Here is a 14914-nt window from a genome sequence, read left to right on the forward strand (position 1 = left end):
CAGAATTTCAAAAGGAATGAAAACAAGAACATGGTATATATGCATAGCCTATTGCCAACTTTATTTATGTGTTTTGAATGGCTAAAACAAAACAAAATTAGACAAAAAAGCTAAAACTATTTCTCCTACTTTGCAGGAAAGTGAACAAGTTGAACATAAATAGAGAACTAATCTAAGCAGTAAAGGGATGGTAGTGGCGAGTCATTCATCTTCTCCTGCGTCGTGACCTTGTGACCTGGGTCTCCTCCGGGGTCACGCACTCTGTCCTCTGGCAGCCACATTTATTGATGTGGATGTAGGAGTGGTTGTACTTTGACCCGTCTGGGCAGATCATCTCCACTTCCTTCTTGGTGGTGGATACTTCCCGACAGCAGGTACAAGAGCGCTCCATCATGTTGGCCTCAAGAGAATACCTGAAAACAGAAACAAGAGGCCATGTCATTATGTGGAAGTAGTGATGGTAGCAGTTGTAATTATACAACATTGACTGAGTTTACACAGGCAGCCTAATTCTGATGTTTTGACCAATCAGATGAGCTCTTTTGCCAATAATTGGGCAAAATATCAGAATTGGGCTTCCTTTGCAAACACAGCCATTGTAACATAACATATTACTGAAAATATAATTGTAGTTTGTATTCAGACAGGCAGCCCAATTCTGCTTTATTGGGAGGATTAATGTGTTAGTGTTCCTGAAATATTTCAGGAATGATCAAAATACTCACATGGCATAGGTGCTACATGATCCACCACATGTTGTCACTTCCACCTCGTTTGCAGACTTGCAGCCATTGCTGTCCAGATACACTTTGCCCTTTGTCACGTTGCATGGCTTATTTATTGGAATACCTGCACACAAAAGTGAAATTTTCGAACAAATTAATGTTAACCATTCTGAGGACCATGGCAATAGCTAAAATTATTTTTTCAATGCATGATAAAGGACAAGAATGATTTACAAATGTCCATCAAAAAGGATGGTGTTAAAAAGACACTCACAGACATGGCAGCAACCATCTGGAGCAATGACTTCAGTTCCCTTAAAAACAAGAACATGGAAGAAAAAGCAAGAACATTTTGATGTCACTGACGTAACGTTTACCAAACTGGCTCCACATGTTTTTCAGTGCAGTGCTCTTGCATGGTTCACTTTAAGCAGCAGGTGTCTATAACCTCACATAAATACACAGTAGGTTTACTATATTAAGCAACAGGACTTGGTCTGAGCGACTGGGCATGTTTAACCTAAATTTCACAAGTATGATATTACACATTGTCCAGTTGTTTTTAAATGGGCCAGCATCCCGGACTACAGATAATTTGACAGATGGTTATTGTAACTCACGGGTATGCAGTCTTCTGGGTAGAAGTCAGGGCACACAGTTTTAGCCTCCATTGTGATGAGTTGGTCCATAATCTTTACGCACTCAAACTTGAGACACTTGTCTCCAGATGGTATCCAGACGGAACCAGGCTGTAGAGGTGAGAATGTGAAAGATATCAACAGGAGATTCTTCAAATGATTTAAGATATACTGTATCATTGGTATGATAGTTATTTTGCATAACACTTTAGTGCTACAGTACAACTACATTTTGGTGTTTTTAAATAATCAAGCGAAGTAGGACTGATATGTTTTACGAATTGTAAATAGTAATGCTGCCTGATGCTATTTTACCTGAATAGTGTGTGTGGTGTTATCTGGCAGCATAACCACACAGCTTGTCTGTACACACTTTCCACAACACTGCCCAGGAACGGCTTGATGATCATAGCCCTGTAAGGAAGAAGTATATGATGTGCACATTATCTCTCTCATACCAATGTGTGATCCTGGAAATTCACTAGTAATTACACTTATTCAGTAGTAGCCTAATAGTGGACACAGATCAATCAGGGTTATTATAATATTTTGACATGGATAAGAACTTGGCAAATATTACACTAAGTTGGTTGAATTACATATGAGGCCAAAGGGTGTAGACGTGTCAATGGAGATCACTTACCTGCTGGCAGTGAGTGTCACATTCAGTAGGTTGACACTCAATGATATGTAGATGGGTTTGGGGATCCACCCTGTCACCACACACACAATTCTTACACTTGTCCTCAGGAACATTGGCACCAGGCTGGAATGAGAAAATGCAACATTTCAATGGAAAATGTATAAATTGAGACACTTTTTGTGTTTTATCTAATCTAATGTTTGTCTAATCTCATGAAAGGATTGACCAATACATATTGTTGGCACCCTAAAAGAGGCCTCTAATTGCTTTATGGAGGGTTTTAATTTGTTTAGTTTAACTTCATTTGTTATTAATGTATGCAAGTAAAATAACATTGTCCTCTTTTAATAAGTTCAATTCAAAATTGTTGATAGTGTAGAAGTGGTGGGACTGGCTAAAATGAACATTGCATAGAATGCATTCTCACCTGATATTCAGTGTTGTTAAATACACAGACATCCATTGGCACTGTGGGGCAAAGAACATGGATAACCACTCAATACAGCAACTAACATGTTGGGATATCTATGGTATGCACACTCAAGCACATGCAGACGCATACTCACAGCATTGATAAGTTGGGCAACAGACTCCCATAGTTGCCTCTGTCTCGAATCCGACTGGACAAGTTATCTTGGAAGTAGAGCATCGTTTGACATCACACTCTGTTAGAAAGAAACAACTACTGTTGTAAAAACTATGAAAATGGCCACATTGGTTGGATATATTAGGTAGTCACCAAAAATTTTAATGTTTAAACTGAGATGTTAGAAAGCCCACATATAGAGCACATTATCCTAACAAGTCACTCACCGCATTTGTCCTTTTGACAACAGTCAACAGTTTCTACGACCTTAACTTGGCCCTCCTGATCACAGGTGAGAGGAGGCTGATGTTGGCATGCCACAGGCTGGCATTGGATTCCCAGACTGTACGGGTCACACACACAATCCTGGCAGTTGCTCACCCAGGTCTCATTTGCCTGCAATGAGGAACAATTTAAGCACATCAAGGTTTGTATTGACACTACCAGCACAAAGTTCAATCATTCAGTGTGTCGAATCATGCATTACTGAAGCGCTTTGAGGTTCTAAGAAAAGCACTATAGAAATGTAATACATTATTATTATTATTGTTATTATTATTATTATTACTATTGCATACATTATTATACATGATTGTCAAAAGTGAACTACCCACATGATTTTAATGTGTATATCAGAAACAAATTGTTTCTGTTCTCTGCTAAAACCTGTGAGAGAAATTCAACCACAATTTTACCTCTTTCCATTCTCCATTTGGCAATGGGCAAATATCTGATGAACCAAAGAGAAAATAATACATTTAAAAAAAATAAGTTATTGAAATACAGTACATTCCACTACTTAGTTTTGATAATGTACTGTATGTACCGGAAGCACTTGATAAAATCAATATAAATCAATATAAACCAAAACCAACACCATTGATGTATCTGTGAAAAATGCTGTGGTTAAACAGTTTTTTTGTTTGTTGTTTTTTTACAAAAAGCTGAACCAGCTTTCAAAAGACAATTACAGTAGCAATGAACAATTAACACTTTGTGCTTCCCAAAGTGAAGATCAGCATGATGTAGCTACTATCACAGCACAATACTGTATGTCGTCCTCTGTAGCTCAGCTGGTAGAGCACGGCGCTTGTAACGCCAAGGTAGTGGGTTCGATCCCCGGGACCACCCATACACAAACATGTATGCACGCATGACTGTAAGTCGCTTTGGATAAAAGCGTCTGCTAAATGGCATATTATTATTATTATTATTATTATTATTAAGTCACCACACCGTCATCATACAATGCTGTTATTGAACAATCCTTACCACAGCTGGGGATACAGTAGTTTGAAGTGGAACTCATCAGAATGGTACCATTGGGGCAATAACATCCCTCCATTTGTATATCTCCCATGACACTGAACTCATTTTGAGTCTGGATGAATTTGAAATTGTACCTGCAGAGATATTTAAAAAGTGTCAATACCTGAGAGACTTTTCCCCATCATTATGCCCATCCACTGAACAACAACAGCATTATACATACCTGGCATTACAGGTTGGTTCAACTTGTGGGCCGCAGGCATTATAAACCTTGGGTTTCTCGCATGTGAAGTCTGTAGAGGGTGAGAGAAAAAGGTTAATAACTAATAAGCTACATCATAGAGAGGCTGTCTGAGTTTTATGGTCTTGAGGAGTGATCTACTTACCACATTGTCCATTTGTATAATTTCTCCACTCAATACAGACTCCTGCTTGTGCACATGCATCAGCATAGGTCTGCATGCTGGTGCAGCCAATTTTGACCTCACTCATATGACACACATCAAAGATGCATGCCACAAGGAATGGTTCGTAGGGGATTACCTTATGGCAACTCTCAAAGACCCTTAAAAAGATGCCACGCTTCAGTTAGAGTAGATACTTAAACATGATAATTCACTTCGTACTGTCATAAGGCTTTTTCAAATGATTGCCATGTTTTAGTATGTCAAGTTGCTGTTGGCACTGAGATGATTCTGATTGAAAGGTTATCGATCCTACAGAGGAGATAGGTTTCTTGTAAATACGAATTGCTACTTACTCGCTTTGAATGAGATGACAAATGGGTGGATCGCAGCCTGGTGGTTGTGTTGGTGTCGGCTCTGGTGGTGGTGGCGTGCACTGACTGTTATTGTGGTCAGCAACATGCCATTGGTGTGCCATGTCAGGACAAGATGAATCGATAGTCCCATTTGGCAAGCGACAGTCATCTGTCCGGTTGTTGTCACATGTCCCTGAATAATATTGAATACCATTCTTAGATAATGAGACATCATGGGGTAATCATGGTAACAGAGTGATTCGTGTGGTCCTCTGTAGCTCAATTGGTAGAGCATGGCGCTTGTAACGCCAGGGTAGTGGGTTCGATCCCCGGGACCACCCATACGTAAACATTTATGCACGCATGACTGTAAGTCGCTTTGGATAAAAGCGTCTGCTAAATGGCATATATTATTATTATTATTATATCGTAAAACACCTGTACTCACCACACTGTCCCTCAGTGTTGCCACTGAACTTGGCCCAGGGCAGGTATATGCTAAACATAAGACCAGTGAAAGACACCTTGGCATTAATTGCTGGTATGACTAAAAGGGTCTCAATTCCGTTGTCTGTGATGCGGAAGTCCTTGGTCTCATATGCTGGGATGATGCGTTGCTGGTTTACATCAATCTAAGACAAAAATGGTTACAACAATTCAATATTTGTATGCCCAATAGTATTCTACAACTGTCTCCTTTATCTAATACATAGAGGAAGTATATCCATCTTAAATGAAAGCTAATTTATATCTAAGCTAATCAAAAAGCTAATTCCTCTTAAATGAAAAATGAATGAAAATGTCTTGAACATTCAGTATTTGAGATATTTTAATTACCAGACTTGTGAAAACTCCATCAACGTCCTTCTTGGTCATGAATATCTCGTAAGATTGATAATAAATTGTCAGAGACTGAGGACAGGAAAGTCCATCTGGGGCATCACAATAGTAATTGTCGATTACAACACTGAAGTTGTACTTTGGCAGGATTTCTTTGACCAAGACGTAAGAACAATTTCCTTGGAAGCCATAGTATGTTCCATCAAAGGTGACATAGTGAGGGTCTCCCCAACCATAGCAAATACCTTTGTAAGAAGAGAACAATTATCATTTAAAAGCACACGGATGTGGAATGTTTTATGCTGAATTAATAGTGCTGTGATGATGTGTTTCCCTTGTTAGACATTCATATACATTTACTGCTGGTAACTATTAGATAACTCGAAACCAGTCAAGAGTAAGGATAATTTTTCCGATTTTGAACTAAATCAATAGCTAAAGTGGATTTTGTGACACAAAGAAAAAACTTTTTTTGTGAACTTACATTGACACTCATAGTGGAAACAGCATCCAGATTCGTCATACACTTGGATTGGAGGATAGTTATTTTCACATGCTATAGGCTTCGGAGTCTCACAATGTACATACTCATAACTAACGTTCCCGTTGGCGCATGTTCCATTGATGCACTGGTTATGTATCCAGCTTTCACCGTTCTACAAACACAGAAAAATATTAGGCTTACAGGAAATATCTATGAAATAAAACAATTATTTTTGTAATAAAATCATCCTTTTGTAAATAGGATGATTTTACAAATAAATTTAGTAAATAAATGATTCACCAAAAGTTATTATCTATAGCAGAGTAAATACCTGTCTTGGAGGATGTTCATAGTCACAGTTTTTTATTAAAGCTGGTTTTTTTGGGGTGGTGGTTGGTCTTTCTGTTGTTGTTGGAAGGTGTGTAGTGGTTGGTGTAGTAGGAGGAACTGGAGTAGTTGATGTATTACATCTGGTAGCATGTGTTTCTACTTCACAATTCTTGTTGCAGAAAGCAATGTAGCACCATCCATCATGGTCAGAGACATTGTAAACAATTGAGCCTGAAAGTATTTTAGGAGCATTAAAAGATTTCCAATTTAACGTGTGTAATGCCATACAAATTGAACATTAATAATGGCTAAATTAATGGTAACGTACAAAAGGTTTCAAACTTGGAAAGGGGGAAAATAAAAACGTACCTATGGGGAAATCAGTATGATTGAAATGGCAAGGACATTTGGATGGAGTCACTGGTTTGGATGGAGTCACTGGTTTGGTTGTTCCACCAGTTATTACAAAAATTGAGGTTGTAGGAATAACACTAGTGAAGGGTGGCTGAGTTGTTGTCATTGTTGTTGTGGGAGCCAATGTTGTGGTCGTTGGGATGTGTGTTGTGGTTCCACATTGACAACATTTCACTCGAATCTCATAATCAAAGCACTTTTGCTGAAGACTTTGCTTATTGTTGTTACAAATCAGTCCAACGGATGGATTGCAAGTCACGTCTTGGCCAAGCTGAGAGATCTGAAGTCCAGGGTATTGCATTGCTCTGCACTCAACTGCCTCTGGAGCTGAGCAAATGTGATAACCAGCAGCAATGATGTTCTTAATGGATTCATTATCTCCACCTTCAGATCCAGAGGTTGGCTGACCAAGGTTGATCCAGTCTGACCACACACAACTTTCTTCACCACTGCACTGGGTAGTTGATTCTCCTGTTGAGGTTGATGTAGGAGTAGTGGTTGGAGTTGTAGTAGGGGTGGAAGGCAGAGTTGTTGTTTTTGTTGTAGATGGAGCTGTCAATGTTGAGATTGTAGTAGTGGGTGTAGGAGTAGTGGTGTAATGAACTGTTGTTGTTGTTGTTGTGGTTGGGATAAAAGTTGTGGGTCCACATTGACAACATTTCACTCTAATCTCGTAATCAAAGCACTTTTGCTGAAGACCTTGCTTATTATTGTTACAAATCAGTCCAACGGATGGATTGCAAGTCACGTCTTGGCCAAGCTGAGAGATCTGAAGTCCAGGGTATTGCATTGCTCTACACTCAACTGCCTCTGGAGCTGAGCAAATGTGATAACCAGAAGCAATGATGTTCTTAATGGATTCATTATCTCCACCTTCAGATCCAGAGGTTGGCTGACCAAGGTTGATCCAGTCTGACCACACACATGTTTCTTCACCACTGCACTGGGTAGTTGATTTTCCAATTGAGGTTGATGTAGGAGTAGTGGTTGGAGTTGTAGTAGGAGTGGAAGGCCGAGTTGTTGTTTTTGTTGTAGATGGAGCTGTCGATGTTGAGATTGTAGTAGTGGGTGTAGGAGTAGTGGTGTAAGGAACTGTTGTTGTTGTTGTTGTTGTTGTGGTTGGGATGTATGTTGTGGGTCCACATTGACAACATTTCACTCTAATCTCGTAATCAAAGCACTTTTGCTGAAGACCTTGCTTATTGTTGTTACAAATCAGTCCAACGGATCGATTGCAAGTCACGTCTTGGCCAAGCTGAGAGATCTGAAGTCCAGGGTATTGTATTGCTCTGCACTCAACTGTCTCTGGAGCTGAGCAAATTTGATAACCAGCAGCAATGATGTTCTTAATGGATTCATTATCTCCACCTTCAGATCCAGAGGTTGGCTGACCAAGGTTGATCCAGTCTGACCACACACAACTTTCTTCACCACTGCACTGGGTAGTTGATTCTCCTGTTGAGGTTGATGTAGGAGTAGTGGTTGGAGTTGTAGTAGGGGTGGAAGGCCGAGTTGTTGGTTTTGTTGAAGATGGAGCTGTCGATGTTGAGATTGTAGTAGTGGGTGTAGGAGTAGTGGTGTAAGGAACTGTTGTTGTTGTTGTTGTTGTGGTTGGGATGTATGTTGTGGGTCCACATTGACAACATTTCACTCTAATCTCGTAATCAAAGCACTTTTGCTGAAGACCTTGCTTATTATTGTTACAAATCAGTCCAATGGATGGATTGCATGTCACGTCTTGGCCAAGCTGAGAGATCTGAAGTCCAGGGTATTGCATTGCTCTACACTCAACTGCCTCTGGAGCTGAGCAAATGTGATAACCAGCAGCAATGATGTTCTTAATGGATTCATTATCTCCACCTTCAGATCCAGAGGTTGGCTGACCAAGGTTGATCCAGTCTGACCACACACATGTTTCTTCACCACTGCACTGGGTAGTTGATTCTCCTGTTGAGGTTGATGTAGGAGTAGTGGTTGGAGTTGTAGTAGGGGTGGAAGGCCGAGTTGTTGTTTTTGTTGAAGATGGAGCTGTCGATGTTGAGATTGTAGTAGTGGGTGTAGGAGTGGTGGTGTAAGGAACTGTTGTTGTTGTTGTTGTTGTGGTTGGGATGTATGTTGTGGGTCCACATTGACAACATTTCACTCTAATCTCGTAATCAAAGCACTTTTGCTGAAGACCTTGCTTATTGTTGTTACAAATTAGTCCAACGGATGGATTGCAAGTCACGTCTTGGCCAAGCTGAGAGATCTGAAGTCCAGGGTATTGCATTGCTCTGCACTCAACTGCCTCTGGAGCTGAGCAAATGTGATAACCAGCAGCAATGATGTTCTTAATGGATTCATTATCTCCACCTTCAGATCCAGAGGTTGGCTGACCAAGGTTGATCCAGTCTGACCACACACAACTTTCATCACCACTGCACTGGGTAGTTGATTCTCCAATTGAGGTTGATGTAGGAGTAGTGGTTGGAGTTATAGAAGGGGTGGAAGGCCGAGTTGTTGTTTTTGTTGAAGATGGAGCTGTCGATGTTGAGATTGTAGTAGTGGGTGTTGGAGTAGTGGTGTAATGAACTGTTGTTGTTGTTGTTGTTGTTGTGGTTGGGATATAAGTTGTGGGTCCACATTGACAACATTTCACTCTAATCTCGTAATCAAAGCACTTTTGCTGAAGACCTTGCTTATTATTGTTACAAATTAGTCCAACGGATGGATTGCAAGTCACGTCTTGGCCAAGCTGAGAGATCTGAAGTCCAGGGTATTGCATTGCTCTGCACTCAACTGCCTCTGGAGCTGAGCAAATGTGATAACCAGCAGCAATGATGTTCTTAATGGATTCATTATCTCCACCTTCAGATCCAGAGGTTGGCTGACCAAGGTTGATCCAGTCAGACCACACACAACTTTCTACACCACTGCAGTGGGTAGTTGATTCTCCTGTTGAGGTTGATGTAGGAGTAGTGGTTGGAGTTGTAGTAGGAGTGGAAGGCCGAGTTGTTGTTTTTGTTGTAGATGGAGCTGTCGATGTTGAGATTGTAGTAGTGGGTGTAGGAGTAGTGGTGTAAGGAACTGTTGTTGTTGTTGTTGTTGTTGTGGTTGGGATGTATGTTGTGGGTCCACATTGACAACATTTCACTCTAATCTCGTAATCAAAGCACTTTTGCTGAAGACCTTGCTTATTGTTGTTACAAATCAGTCCAACGGATCGATTGCAAGTCACGTCTTGGCCAAGCTGAGAGATCTGAAGTCCAGGGTATTGCATTGCTCTACACTCAACTGCCTCTGGAGCTGAGCAAATGTGATAACCAGCAGCAATGATGTTCTTAATGGATTCATTATCTCCACCTTCAGATCCAGAGGTTGGCTGACCAAGGTTGATCCAGTCTGACCACACACATGTTTCTTCACCACTGCACTGGGTAGTTGATTCTCCTGTTGAGGTTGATGTAGGAGTAGTGGTTGGAGTTGTAGTAGGGGTGGAAGGCCGAGTTGTTGTTTTTGTTGAAGATGGAGCTGTCGATGTTGAGATTGTAGTAGTGGGTGTAGGAGTGGTGGTGTAAGGAACTGTTGTTGTTGTTGTTGTTGTGGTTGGGATGTATGTTGTGGGTCCACATTGACAACATTTCACTCTAATCTCGTAATCAAAGCACTTTTGCTGAAGACCTTGCTTATTGTTGTTACAAATTAGTCCAACGGATGGATTGCAAGTCACGTCTTGGCCAAGCTGAGAGATCTGAAGTCCAGGGTATTGCATTGCTCTGCACTCAACTGCCTCTGGAGCTGAGCAAATGTGATAACCAGCAGCAATGATGTTCTTAATGGATTCATTATCTCCACCTTCAGATCCAGAGGTTGGCTGACCAAGGTTGATCCAGTCTGACCACACACAACTTTCATCACCACTGCACTGGGTAGTTGATTCTCCAATTGAGGTTGATGTAGGAGTAGTGGTTGGAGTTATAGAAGGGGTGGAAGGCCGAGTTGTTGTTTTTGTTGAAGATGGAGCTGTCGATGTTGAGATTGTAGTAGTGGGTGTTGGAGTAGTGGTGTAATGAACTGTTGTTGTTGTTGTTGTTGTTGTTGTTGTGGTTGGGATATAAGTTGTGGGTCCACATTGACAACATTTCACTCTAATCTCGTAATCAAAGCACTTTTGCTGAAGACCTTGCTTATTATTGTTACAAATTAGTCCAACGGATGGATTGCAAGTCACGTCTTGGCCAAGCTGAGAGATCTGAAGTCCAGGGTATTGCATTGCTCTGCACTCAACTGCCTCTGGAGCTGAGCAAATGTGATAACCAGCAGCAATGATGTTCTTAATGGATTCATTATCTCCACCTTCAGATCCAGAGGTTGGCTGACCAAGGTTGATCCAGTCAGACCACACACAACTTTCTTCACCACTGCACTGGGTAGTTGATTCTCCTGTTGACGTTGATGTAGGAGTAGTGGTTGGAGTTGTAGTAGGAGTGGAAGGCCGAGTTGTTGTTTTTGTTGTAGATGGAGCTGTCGATGTTGAGATTGTAGTAGTGGGTGTAGGAGTAGTGGTGTAAGGAACTGTTGTTGTTGTTGTTGTTGTTGTGGTTGGGATGTATGTTGTGGGTCCACATTGACAACATTTCACTCTAATCTCATAATCAAAGCACTTTTGCTGAAGACCTTGCTTATTGTTGTTACAAATCAGTCCAACGGATCGATTGCAAGTCACGTCTTGGCCAAGCTGAGAGATCTGAAGTCCAGGGTATTGTATTGCTCTGCACTCAACTGTCTCTGGAGCTGAGCAAATGTGATAACCAGCAGCAATGATGTTCTTAATGGATTCATTATCTCCACCTTCAGATCCAGAGGTTGGCTGACCAAGGTTGATCCAGTCTGACCACACACAACTTTCTTCACCACTGCACTGGGTAGTTGTTACTCCTGTTGAGGTTGATGTAGGAGTAGTGGTTGGAGTTGTAGTAGGGGTGGAAGGCCGAGTTGTTGTTTTTGTTGAAGATGGAGCTGTCGATGTTGAGATTGTAGTAGTGGGTGTAGGAGTAGTGGTGTAAGGAACTGTTGTTGTTGTTGTTGTTGTGGTTGGGATGTATGTTGTGGGTCCACATTGACAACATTTCACTCTAATCTCGTAATCAAAGCACTTTTGCTGAAGACCTTGCTTATTATTGTTACAAATCAGTCCAACGGATGGATTGCATGTCACGTCTTGGCCAAGCTGAGAGATCTGAAGTCCAGGGTATTGCATTGCTCTACACTCAACTGCCTCTGGAGCTGAGCAAATGTGATAACCAGCAGCAATGATGTTCTTAATGGATTCATTATCTCCACCTTCAGATCCAGAGGTTGGCTGACCAAGGTTGATCCAGTCTGACCACACACATGTTTCTTCACCACTGCACTGGGTAGTTGATTCTCCTGTTGAGGTTGATGTAGGAGTAGTGGTTGGAGTTGTAGTAGGGGTGGAAGGCCGAGTTGTTGTTTTTGTTGAAGATGGAGCTGTCGATGTTGAGATTGTAGTAGTGGGTGTAGGAGTGGTGGTGTAAGGAACTGTTGTTGTTGTTGTTGTTGTGGTTGGGATGTATGTTGTGGGTCCACATTGACAACATTTCACTCTAATCTCGTAATCAAAGCACTTTTGCTGAAGACCTTGCTTATTGTTGTTACAAATTAGTCCAACGGATGGATTGCAAGTCACGTCTTGGCCAAGCTGAGAGATCTGAAGTCCAGGGTATTGCATTGCTCTGCACTCAACTGCCTCTGGAGCTGAGCAAATGTGATAACCAGCAGCAATGATGTTCTTAATGGATTCATTATCTCCACCTTCAGATCCAGAGGTTGGCTGACCAAGGTTGATCCAGTCTGACCACACACAACTTTCTTCACCACTGCACTGGGTAGTTGATTCTCCAATTGAGGTTGATGTAGGAGTAGTGGTTGGAGTTGTAGAAGGGGTGGAAGGCCGAGTTGTTGTTTTTGTTGAAGATGGAGCTGTCGATGTTGAGATTGTAGTAGTGGGTGTTGGAGTAGTGGTGTAATGAACTGTTGTTGTTGTTGTTGTTGTTGTTGTGGTTGGGATATAAGTTGTGGGTCCACATTGACAACATTTTACTCTAATCTCGTAATCAAAGCACTTTTGCTGAAGACCTTGCTTATTATTGTTACAAATTAGTCCAACGGATGGATTGCAAGTCACGTCTTGGCCAAGCTGAGAGATCTGAAGTCCAGGGTATTGTATTGCTCTGCACTCAACTGTCTCTGGAGCTGAGCAAATGTGATAACCAGCAGCAATGATGTTCTTAATGGATTCATTATCTCCACCTTCAGATCCAGAGGTTGGCTGACCAAGGTTGATCCAGTCTGACCACACACAACTTTCTTCACCACTGCACTGGGTAGTTGATTCTCCTGTTGAGGTTGATGTAGGAGTAGTGGTTGGAGTTGTAGTAGGGGTGGAAGGCCGAGTTGTTGTTTTTGTTGAAGATGGAGCTGTCGATGTTGAGATTGTAGTAGTGGGTGTAGGAGTAGTGGTGTAATGAACTGTTGTTGTTGTTGTTGTTGTTGTGGTTGGGATATAAGTTGTGGGTCCACATTGACAACATTTCACTCTAATCTCGTAATCAAAGCACTTTTGCTGAAGACCTTGCTTATTGTTGTTACAAATCAGTCCAACGGATGGATTGCAAGTCACGTCTTGGCCAAGCTGAGAGATCTGAAGTCCAGGGTATTGCATTGCTCTGCACTCAACTGCCTCTGGAGCTGAGCAAATGTGATAACCAGCAGCAATGATGTTCTTAATGGATTCATTATCTCCACCTTCAGATCCAGAGGTTGGCTTACCAAGGTTGATCCAGTCTGACCACACACAACTTTCTTCACCACTGCAGTGGGTAGTTGATTCTCCTGTTGAGGTTGATGTAGGAGTAGTGGTTGGAGTTGTAGTAGGAGTGGAAGGCCGAGTTGTTGTTTTTGTTGTAGATGGAGCTGTCGATGTTGAGATTGTAGTAGTGGGTGTAGGAGTAGTGGTGTAAGGAACTGTTGTTGTTGTTGTTGTTGTGGTTGGGATGTATGTTGTGGGTCCACATTGACAACATTTCACTCTAATCTCGTAATCAAAGCACTTTTGCTGAAGACCTTGCTTATTATTGTTACAAATTAGTCCAACGGATGGATTGCAAGTCACGTCTTGGCCAAGCTGAGAGATCTGAAGTCCAGGGTATTGCATTGCTCTGCACTCAACTGCCTCTGGAGCTGAGCAAATGTGATAACCAGCAGCAATGATGTTCTTAATGGATTCATTATCTCCACCTTCAGATCCAGAGGTTGGCTGACCAAGGTTGATCCAGTCTGACCACTCACAACTTTCTTCACCACTGCAGTGGGTAGTTGATTCTCCTGTTGAGGTTGATGTAGGAGTAGTGGTTGGAGTTGTAGTAGGAGTGGAAGGCCGAGTTGTTGTTTTTGTTGTAGATGGAGCTGTCGATGTTGAGATTGTAGTAGTGGGTGTAGGAGTAGTGGTGTAAGGAACTGTTGTTGTTGTTGTTGTTGATGTGGTTGGGATGTATGTTGTGGGTCCACATTGACAACATTTCACTCTAATCTCGTAATCAAAGCACTTTTGCTGAAGACCTTGCTTATTGTTGTTACAAATCAGTCCAACGGATGGATTGCAAGTCACGTATTGGCCAAGCTGAGAGATCTGAAGTCCAGGGTATTGTATTGCTCTGCACTCAACTGCCTCTGGAGCTGAGCAAATGTGATAACCAGCAGCAATGATGTTCTTAATGGATTCATTATCTCCACCTTTAGATCCAGAGGTTGGCTGACCAAGGTTGATCCAGTCTGACCACACACAACTTTCTTCACCACTGCACTGGGTAGTTGATTCTCCAATTGAGGTTGATGTAGGAGTAGTGGTTGGAGTTGTAGACGGGGATGAAGGCCGAGTTGTTGTTTTTGTTGAAGATGGAGCTGTCGATGTTGAGATTGTAGTAGTGGGTGTTGGAGTAGTGGTGTAATTAACTGTTGTTGTTGTTGTTGTTGTTGTCGTTGGGATATAAGTTGTGGGTCCACATTGACAACATTTCACTCTAATCTCGTAATCAAAGCACTTTTGCTGAATACCTTGCTTATTGTTGTTACAAATCAGTCCAACGGATGGATTGCAAGTCACGTATTGGCCAAGCTGAGAGATCTGAAGTCCAGGGTATTGTATTGCTCTGCACTCAACTGCC

At 41.7% G+C, this 14914-nt stretch overlaps 2 protein-coding genes across 2 annotated transcripts in view; both read right to left on the reverse strand.

Annotated features, from left to right (window-relative positions):
* Window positions 1-205: 205 nt before the first annotated feature.
* On the reverse strand, window positions 206-5497 carry LOC311127694 (intestinal mucin-like protein; the record flags this gene model as incomplete). Its single annotated transcript, XM_084159564.1, has 16 exons — window positions 206-413; window positions 726-849; window positions 1000-1039; window positions 1346-1474; window positions 1679-1777; window positions 2007-2129; window positions 2434-2474; window positions 2573-2671; window positions 2820-2988; window positions 3288-3322; window positions 3865-3995; window positions 4085-4154; window positions 4248-4426; window positions 4622-4814; window positions 5070-5253; window positions 5459-5497. 16 exons carry the CDS (start codon window positions 5495-5497, stop codon window positions 206-208), a joined length of 1863 nt encoding a protein of 620 aa, XP_084015690.1.
* Window positions 5498-5526: 29 nt separating this feature from the next.
* Window positions 5527-14914, reverse strand: part of LOC311128575 (mucin-5B-like) — a gene marked incomplete at both ends in the record, with an annotated part of 33562 nt that continues 24174 nt past the window's right edge. The window contains 4 exons of the mRNA XM_084160761.1: window positions 5527-5553; window positions 5585-5706; window positions 5946-6117; window positions 8129-8225. Coding sequence (XP_084016887.1) covers window positions 5527-5553; window positions 5585-5706; window positions 5946-6117; window positions 8129-8225 — 418 coding nt within the window. The remainder of the gene's footprint in view (window positions 5554-5584; window positions 5707-5945; window positions 6118-8128; window positions 8226-14914) is intronic.

Source organism: Coregonus lavaretus, assembly GCF_964263955.1.
Source record: "Coregonus lavaretus genome assembly, chromosome: 4".
Taxonomy (NCBI): Eukaryota; Metazoa; Chordata; class Actinopteri; order Salmoniformes; family Salmonidae; genus Coregonus; species Coregonus lavaretus.